At 31.1% G+C, this 10,361-nt stretch overlaps 1 protein-coding gene and 1 non-coding gene across 3 annotated transcripts in view; one reads left to right on the plus strand and one right to left on the minus strand.

Moving 5' to 3' along the window:
- The window catches only part of LOC119599853 (TWiK family of potassium channels protein 9), a 70,411-nt gene extending 60,323 nt beyond the window's left edge, over nt 1–10,088 (plus strand). Inside the window, exons 2-7 of one of the 2 annotated variants that reach the window (XM_037949763.1) lie at nt 2,999–3,160; nt 7,259–7,532; nt 7,603–7,794; nt 7,891–8,006; nt 8,157–8,249; nt 9,841–10,088. In XM_037949763.1, the coding sequence (XP_037805691.1) occupies nt 2,999–3,160; nt 7,259–7,532; nt 7,603–7,794; nt 7,891–8,006; nt 8,157–8,249; nt 9,841–9,999 (996 nt within the window). In that variant the 3' untranslated portion in view covers nt 10,000–10,088. The remainder of the gene's footprint in view (nt 1–2,998; nt 3,161–7,258; nt 7,533–7,602; nt 7,795–7,890; nt 8,007–8,156; nt 8,250–9,840) is intronic. The other variant, XM_037949764.1, reaches the window with a different exon arrangement.
- On the minus strand, nt 3,208–3,279 carry Trnag-ucc. Its single transcript has one exon. It is a non-coding gene; the product is annotated as a tRNA-Gly (tRNA).
- Nucleotides 10,089–10,361: the final 273 nt, after the last annotated feature.

Genomic DNA, 10,361 nt, shown 5'->3' on the forward strand with positions numbered 1-10,361 from the left:
ATCTTCAAATATTTCCTAAATTTTGAAAAAACACTTTGAGAATTTTACGCCTAATAAATTTTTTTTTTCTACTAATAAATTTTATTCAATATTTTATTATATTTTTGTAAATAAAAAAATGTATTAAGTTTTATTTGTTGACAGTTTTTTCTAAAATAACTCACACCCATCTTTTTTCTGTGGGTGTATTTCCATAGAAAAAATACCATTTCATTCAACTTGCCAGACAGAATTTATAATTAATGGTGGCTTTTTATTAATTGCAAATCTATAACATATTTTAAATATTTATTTTTTTCTTTCGAACATAATTAAAAATTTAAACAGTTTGTCTCAATTTTTTAAAAGTTTATTTGTTATAAATTTTTTTGTTGATTTTTAAAAATTCTCATAAATTAAAAAATTTAGACAAAATAAAATTTAAATTAAAATTTTTATTTCTGAGGAATTTTATTGCATTCACAATAAATTTGTTAAATAAATAAGAATAATAATAAATTAATGGAAACTTAAAAATTTGAGTTTTTTCAATAAAAATTGACGGACTATTGTCCATAGTCTGGAAAATAGTTCTCAGTCTGGACTATAGTTCTTAATCTGGATAATAGTCTATAGTATGGACAATATTCTATAGTGTAGACAATATTCTATAGTCTGGACAATATCACTTATATAGTCTGGAGTACAGTCTATGGGCTGAACTATATTCTACAATCTGGACAACATTCTATAGTCTGGACAATATTATATAGTCTTTAGTCTGGACTATAGTCTTGTCTATAGTCTGGACTGTAGTCTTGTCTATAGTCTGGACTATAGTCTTGTCTATAGTTTAGACTATAGTCTAGACTATAGTCTTGTCTATAGTCTGGACTATAGTCTTGTCTATACTCTGGACTATAGTCTTGTCTATAGTGTGAATTATGTCTTGTCTATGGACTAGTCTTGACTATTATGGGCTATTCCCTACAGTCTTGATTATGGTTTATAGTCTGGACTATTGTCTATAGTCTAGACTATAGTCAATAGACTAGACTATAGTGCAGACTATAGAATAAAGTCTATGGTCTGGACTATAATTTTAACTATAGTCTATATTTAAAATATAGTTTCGACTATAATCTATAGTGTTCACTAAAGTCAATAGTCTTGACTATAGTCCATAGCCTGGACTATAGTTTTTAGTCTGGACTACAGTCTTTAGTCCGGACTATAGTCTGGACTATAGTCTATAGTCTGAACTATAGTCAGTAGTCTTGACTATAGTCCGGACTATAGTCTATGTCTGGTCTATAGTCTATAGTCTGGACTATAGTCTATGTCTGGACTATAGTCTATAGTCTGGACTATAGTCTATAGTCTGGACTATAGTCTATGGTCTGGACTATTGTCTATAGTCTGGACTATTGTCTATAGTCTGGACTATAGTCTATATTCGGGACTATAGTCTGTAGTCTGGACTATAGTCTATAGTCTGGACTATAGTCTATAGTCTGGACTATAGTCTATAGTCTGGACTATAGTCTATAGTCTGGACTATAGTCTATAGTCTGGACTATAGAATATAGTCCAGACTTTAGTCTATAATCTGGACTATAGTCTATAGTCTGGACTGTAGTCAATAGTCCGGACGACAGTCTTAATTCCGGACTATAGTCAATAGTCTGGACAACGATCTTAAGTCTGGAATATAGTCTTTAGTCTGGACAATATTCTATAGTCTGTACTATGTATAGTTTATAGTCTGAACCATATTCTATAGACCAGACTTTATTCTATAAAGTATATCGATAGTCTGGACTATTGTCTATAATGTGGACTATTGTCTATAATGTGGACTATTGTCTATAATCTGGAATATAGTGTTTAGTCTGGACAATATTCTATAGTCTGTACTAAGTATAGTCTATAGTCTGAACCATATTCTATACTATAGTCTATAGTCTGGACTGTAGTCAATAGTCGGAACGACAGTCTTAAGTCCGGACTATAGTCTTTAGTCTGGACAATATTCTATAGTCTGTAATAGTTATAGTCTATAGTCTGAACCATATTCTATAGTCCAGACTTTATTCTATAAAGTCTATCTATAGTCTTGACTATTGTCTGAACTATTATCTGTACTATAGTCTATAGTCTTGACTATAGTCTATAGTCCTGACTGTAGTATATGGTCTTAACTATAGTCTATAGTTCTGACTATAATCTATAGTCTTGACTATAATCTATAGTCTTGACTATAGTCTATAATCTTGACAATAATCTATAGTCTTGACTATACTCTGGGCTATAGTCTGGACTATAGACTGTAGTCTGGACTATAGTCTATAGTCTGGACAATAGTCTATACTCTAGAATTTAGTCTAAAGTATAGATTAAGTTCTTTTATCTAATAAATTTTATTTTAATCAAATTTAAACCAAAATATCTAAAAAAGTTAATTGAAAGAAAAACTCGCAAAAAATTTTCCGCATTAAAGTGTTAATGTGACTCATCTAAATCAATAATTTAAATATAACCAATCAAATGAATGATGCCGATATTCTACACATATTGTATTAATATATTTAAATTATTTGTTTAACAAAAAACCAAATAACAACGAAATTAGAATGGAAATGAAGAATGAAAACCCTTCGACTCTCTACACGAGTAAATACTTCGAGAGCAAAAACATTTAATATTAAATAAACAAATTGTATATTTGTAAAACGAATTTATTTTCAATGGCACACAAACAGCAATTCAACAAGTAATCAATCATTTTGAAAATCGTTTTCCCATTTTCCATGGAAAAGAAATGATGCAATCGTAACAATCTGTGGTAATCATTAGAACACTTATTACACTGCAAATGGGAGAAAAGATAAATATTGAAGAACAAAAAAAAAATTGATATTGAACAGATAAATTTAAATTATTTTTGCAATAATCACAAAACATTTTGTTTAATTTATTTGTAATTTCATGAACATTTTTTCATTTTTAATCTTTACAGATATTTCGCCAGCTGGAACGACCGGCTGAAGTGGAACGTTTACAAGAATTAAAATCTATTGTTAAAACACAGAGAGAAAGATTTATACATGTGATATTAAATAATACGGATGTAAATAATTTGGATGAATTATTTAAATTTGAATTAGCTAAATATGAAGCGGTAAGTTAAAAATTTTATTTTATTAAAAATTAAAAAAAAATATAGTGTGCGTTGGCCGGGAATCGAACCCGGATCAACTGCTTGGAAGGCAACTATGCTGACCATTACACCACCAACGCCCTGTTTAATTCGTTGACTCAATTTTGGTTTTCATTTCTTTTTTTGCAAATACACAAATTCTAAGTGACTCATTTGAGTTTACAATTTATTGCTTTGAAATAAAAAGGGGTGTTGTTTTATTCGAAATTTAATGTTGAAACCGAACATCAAGCACGTATATTTGCACAGCAGCTTATCTTTTGTTGGTTCTGTAGCAGTAATGACAGTCAAGCGGTTTTTCTTACTAACTAGGCGTTTTTTAGAAGTTATTTAAAAAGTTTAAAATATTTTATTTAATTTGGAGATTTTTATCTTTTTTGGGATAAAAAACATATTGGCTTTAAAATATTAGAGAGAGGTAAAATTGGAAATATACAATCCATACAAATTAATCGTTATATAAAAAACATGAAGTCGTCTGTAGATCCTTTAAAAACGCTCCATTTGTAAAAATTAGTGAAAATAGTCCGCGATCACTACAATTCTTTATCATAAAATTATTTTTAATGAAAATCCTAAAATCGGTTGTAGATCATTAGATGATTCATTAAATGGAAAAATAGTGACAATCTGTGATCACTAAAATTTCCCACCAAAAAATGGCTTTTATATAAGAAACCTAAAATCGGTCGTAGATCCTTAAATATCGCTCCAATTTTGAAATAAAAGTGAACATTTGTGATCACTTATATTTCCCATCCAAAATCTATGAAGAAATGGGATAAGATAGTCCAAGATGGTTTAATATTTCCCTCAAAAGTTGATATTTACAAGAAAATCTTAAAACAAACTGCAGATCCCTTAATAACACTTCAATTAAGAAAAATGTGAAAGTCTGTGATTACTTAATTTTTCTAACATATGAAAAACATTAATCAAAAATTTGTGATCACTTTTATTTTTCAACAAAATCGATTTTTATATGATCGGTAAATAACGCTTTAACTGAGAAAAAAGTTAAAATCTATGATCACTCATAATTTTTCTTCAAAAATCGAGTTTTATATGAACAAGTAGGAAAGTATAGTCGGGCATGGCCGACCATATAATACTATACACCATGAGTATATTTTTAAAATTTTTATTTTTCATAAAGAAATTTTTATGTTGAATTTTACCTTAATTCCAAAGTATTTAAGCAATTTATTGATAAAAAAGAACTTTTCTAAATGAGGTTTTTTATAGGAGTATAGGTCAAACATGGGCCGATCCTCATTAAATTTGGGAAAAGGATATATTTTTAAATAATAGTTAGTTATGTTAAGTTTCATAGCGATACAAATGGTTACAAGTCAATTTTAGACGTTTAAGACATTTTTTGAAGGGGGGTTTGTATAGGGGCTAGGGTCAAATAAGGGCCGATCATTACGAAAATCTGCAGTGTCATTTACACTTATATAAAACTTATTTGTGCCAATTTTTAGAGAGATAATATTATATTTGACGTAATTATGACATAAAAAGCCCAAATCGGGAGGTACGGTTGTATGTGGGCTAGGTGAAATAATGGACCGATTTCAACCATTTTCAATAGGCTTCGTCCCTGTGCCAAAAAACATACTTGGTCCAAATTTCACCAAATTGCGGAATGTAGCTTGCGCACAAGGTTTACATGGACAGCCAGCCAGCCGGACAGACGGACGTACGGACGGACATGTCTTAATCGACTCAAAAAAGTGATTCTGAATCGATCGGTATACTTTAAGGTGGATGTAGAACCAATATTTTTGTGTGTTACAAACTTCAGCACAAACGTATAATATCCTCCCCACTATAGTGGTGTAGGGTATAAAAACCTAAAACCGGCTGCAAAATAAAGCTTCAAAAATATAAATGTTCATTTTCTCAAAACCTATTGTTTCGTTCACATTTTTTAAGTTAGCATCACTGTCCAACTTGTGTGCTGTTCCTATAGCTGTGCCTGTTTTTATTTTGCCAGATAACAATTTGTATTAAATACAAGAATTAAGTTTCCCCTTATTTAATTCGACAACTTTAAATTTGTGTAATAATCGTAGCTATTACATACTACATCAGGCATGGAAAGTTCAGTACTATTGTAATTTTTCAAGTACATTTTGACTTCCAACAATAGATTACTCTACAGACTTATTCATAAACTAGCTAATCGTCTAGTCAATAGATTAGTCAATATAGACTTGTCCATTAATTAGTAAATAGACTAGTCCATAGACTAGGTTTAAGTTAGGTTAGGTTAATAGGAGGATGTATAGTACGTCAAATCCGAAGAAATACACCTAGGCCACCTTTAGGCCAGTTGTGCGCTCCTTTTCATGAAAAAAATGTTCACTGAGTATATTATTTTTCAATGAAACTCAGTTTCCTGGACGTAATTCCTAAGAATTTTCTAATCAGTGTCAGTCAAGAATGTTATTTCCGGAATAACATCACTTCCAAGATACTTGCATCTAACTTCGACAAATGCCTGACAGTAGCAAAAAAAGTGCTCCAGAGTTTCACTGTCCTCTCCACATGCTCTACATTAGTCTGAATCCGCGCGGACAAATTTGTATAGATGTGCTCGTAATCCTGTGTGTCCACCCAGAATACGTACCATCATACTAACTTCAGACTTGCCCATTTTGAGGAGATTTCTCGTCTTGTTCTCATCAGGTTCACCTCATAGGTTCTTTGTGGTTCTACCACCGTTTCATTATTCCAAGAGGCCTTATGGGATTATCTCACCCATATTTTTAATTCAGCTTTTGTTGCGTCGAATGGTTTTGCGTTCGTCAGGTTAACTACCTCTAGCTCCCTTCCCTTTAAAGCTTTTTCATTCGCCCTTTCGTTGCCGACTATTCCCGAGTGTCCTGGTACCCTATGATGTAAACCTTAAATCTGGGAGAGTATTCAGTTAAAGCTTTCTTACAATTCAATACGGTCTTAGATTTAATTCTATCACCTGATATCGCCCTAATTGCCTTCTGACTTTCGGTGAATATATTAAAGACTGTGGGCGCCATATTTATTCTAATCTAATTTACACATTCCGTTATTGCTCGGACTTCTGCCGGTGGTATATTTCTGTTTCTGTGCCATCAATATAGAACCCCAGGCCCACTTTATCCCCCAAATTAGAGCCATTCGTGTAATAACAGATTCCTACTGGTATTTGCTCCAGTTTTCCGCTTGACCAAGTCATTCTATCTGGGATCAGCGTTTCTGGTATGCGATCAGGCACGTCCGATGATTGTGTATAACCTTCCAATGTGTTCAGTAAACATTGATGACGTCCTTTAACCGCTTTTGGCCAGTTCGCCTAAAGTAAAGAGCCATTTACACATTTCATACCTATAGTTCTCTTACATATCGCCCAGCACCGATGTGCCTTGTTGATCCTATCCTCTATGTGGTGTCTAGGACTAGACTAGATTTACTAAACCATAGAATAGTCAATCGACTACTCAATAGACTAACCTATAGACAAGTCAATGACTAGACCATAGTCAATAAACTTGACATAAACATAAACTAGTCAAATTAAAATTTTCCATGCCTGTTCTACATTATAACGTCTGTCACTCGTTACATTCAATAAACTCTTTAGTTTATGATTTTTATGAGGCATCATAAAAAATAAATTTTCTGTTTGTACCAAGACGTGTAAGTACCTATTGGGTACTTTTTGATAAAAGGGAGAAAAAGTTCATAAAATTTTAATGGCTTAACTAATTTATTGTATTGTCTTTTTTTATATTTAACTATGACAATAGATTAATAGAGCGTGGTGTCATGTTTCTGTAGAAAAGCATTTAATTTATAATTTAAACATCATTAAATTTGCTACTCAATTAATTACAGGATTAGGGAATAAACGAAAGACTTAATAATTGAATTATTTTATAGTGATCTATAAAGAGATTAAATGTTAAGGAGTGTTGCAAAACTTTAAAGGAGTCATGATAAAAATAGCTATAATTACTTTTATTAAAATCGTACAATTTAACAATTATGAAACATTTTTATTGCTATTTCCAGGCAGTTCAAGAGGCCGCCGAAGGTGGTTTATTAATCGAAGCCGAAAAAGATTTTCCCGAACCCTACGAACGATGGAGTATATTGCAAGCAGTGTTTTTTTCATCTACCGTTCTAACAACTATAGGTTATGGCAATATAGTGCCGGTGACGATAGCGGGCAGAGCATTTTGTATATGCTTCGCATTAATAGGCATTCCCTTTACGCTAACTGTAATAGCGGATTGGGGCCGTTTATTTGCGACAGCAGTATCAGTGCTAGGCAAACATATGCCAAGTAAGTTTAGCGCTTTCCGATTTTTTTAACCAAATAAAGTCTTAATGTAGTATTTTATTAACATTTACAGAAACTCCAAAATTTACAAATTTTATTGGCAAAACCTGGTTCTATGCCTTGTCGGCAGTATTATTTCTTTGCGTTTATTTAGCTATAGGTGCGGGTCTATTACTGCTGTGGGAAGATGATTGGACATTTTTTGATGGTTTCTATTTTTGCTTTATAACCATGACAACAATTGGTTTTGGTGACTTAGTACCAAGTATTATACAAATTTTAAATTTTAACTTCATTTTTTATAGTGACTCATTTTATTTTTCCTTTTTTCCCATTTTTCTTTTACTTTTGTTGTGTACAGAAAAACCAAATTATATGCTTTTATGTACCTTATATATACTTATTGGTTTGGCTTTAACATCGACTATAATTGAGTTAGTAAGACGTCAATATGCCACTAGTTGGGCCAAATTACAAGTAAGTTGAATAATTTTCTTTTGTTTGCATTTAGTTTGGTGTAAAAAGAAAACCATTTGGTTTCTTTTGTGTTGATTTTTTCTTTCTAATTAATAAATAATTTCTAAATAAAGTTTTTTCTTTTGTGTTCTTTTATTTATTTTACAAAAGGAACTTTCTGGTCCTATGGCGGAAACTTTGAGACGTTTAGGCGAGACTGCTGGCACTGGCCTCGATTATGCAACTCTACAAAAAGTGTTAACGGTATGAATTTATTAGTTTTGTTACCAAAAAAGAACTTTCTTATTTGGGTTAAAGTCATAAATTAGAATATAAAATAGCTTTAAGTTATGAAGCAGATACGTGTAACTATTTGTTCTTGTTCTCCAACATATTTTAACCAACAAATTTTTCTCAAAACTCAAGGATCGAGAACGGCAAAATCTTTTTCTGATTAGTTAGACTAGTTACCGCTTTTATTTCTTACAACAACATTAGACTAGTCAATAGACTATAGAATAGACTAAACAATATACTAGTGAATAGACTATACATAGACTAATCCATAAACTGGTCCATAAACTAGTTAATAGAGTAGAATAGACAGAATAGACTAGTCAATAGAGAAGTCAATAGACTAGTCCATATACTAGAGCATATTGTTCGTTATGACTGGTCCACAGACTAGTTAATAGACTAGTTAGTAGACAAGTTCATAGACTAGTTAATAGACTGCTTCATAGACTTGTCAATAGACCATAAACTAGTCCATATACTATTTAGTCCTTAGACTAATAAATAGACAAATCGTTAGACTAGTCGAAATACTAGTTAATAGACTAGTCGACAGACTAGCTAATACGCTAGTTTATCGACTAGTCCATAGAATAGTGCATATATTAGTTAATAGACTAGTCAATAGACTAATCCATAGACTTGATAATAGACTATTTCACAGACTAGTGCATGGACTATTTAATAGACTAGTCCACATACTTGTAAATAGAAAAGTCGTTAGACTAGTGCATAGACTAGCCGACTGCTCCACAGAGTAGTTAATAGACTAATCCTTAGACTAGTTAATAGACAATAAACTATAGAATAGAGCATAAACTAGTCCATAGACTAGTTAATGGACTAATCAATAGACCGATCAATAGACTATAGAATTGACCACAAACTAGTCCATGGAATAGTTAATATACTAGTCGACAGACTAGCTAATACACTAGTCAATCGACTAGTTAATAAACTAGTCCACAGACTATACAATAGACTAGTTAATAGACTAGTTCACAGACTTGTCAATAAAAAAGCCGTTAGACTATTGCATAGGCTAGTCGACAGTCTAGTTAATACTCTAGTAGTTCATAGACTAGTTAATATACTAGTTCATAGGCTAGTTTATAGACTATTTCATAGACTAGTCAATGGAAAAACTTTTATACTAGTTGGTCTATGCACTAGTCTAACAGTTTTTCGACTAGTAAATAGACTAGTTAACACACTAGTAAATATGATAGTGAATAGACTAGTCAGTAGACAAGTCCATAGACTAGTACCTAAACCAGTCAATACATTCGTTATACTAGTACATAAATTACTCGAATGACTAGACAAGTAAACAGACTAGTGAATAAATAATAGGACAGAAAAACTAAACCGAAAAGTGTCTCTAATATAAAAAAATACTCATTTTAATTAAAGTTCTTAATATCTCAAAGTTATAAAATAACAAATCTTAATCTAACACCTAGAAACCGATCCTTTAAACCTTTTTAAATTTCCTAAAAGCAAAACACATTACTCAACACTAACAAGGAATTTATTTAAAACTTTTTTTTATACTTTCAAGGTTTCTATGCCAAAGTGGAATATGTCACGTAAAGATCCAAATAATGCGGATATAGCTGCTTTAGAAGCTATTACCAATGCCATATTAAAAGAGGTTAAAGAAGCTCAAAACAATAAACCAAAAGTTTTACAAATTGTTATTTACGAGTCTTCGGTGTAGTTTGTAAAAATATTTAAATTAATTTTAGGTTAAATAAAAACAAACTAAAGTAAACACAGTTCTATAATTTAATTTAAAGAGCAAACATTCATAGATACATAATAACAAACAAATAGCTAGTTTATATTTTATTTAAATTAAAACTCTAACAATTTTACGCACATTAAGTGTTCATGAGACAAAATTAAACAAAAATAGAAAAATTATAACAAAAAAATATCAGTTAAATTTAAAAAAACAAAAATATCTTAAAAATTCAATTAATATCAATAAGTATAGTTTTTAAGCTTAAATGTTTTATATGGGATACAAAACAAATCCAAGTATTTTTTGAAAATGCCTACAAAAACCTGCCTTTTGTG

Source organism: Lucilia sericata, unplaced genomic scaffold (genome assembly GCF_015586225.1).
Source record: "Lucilia sericata isolate MDLA Ls3-8-SP2 unplaced genomic scaffold, ASM1558622v1 Contig000093F_arrow, whole genome shotgun sequence".
NCBI classification, from domain to species: domain Eukaryota; kingdom Metazoa; phylum Arthropoda; class Insecta; order Diptera; family Calliphoridae; genus Lucilia; species Lucilia sericata.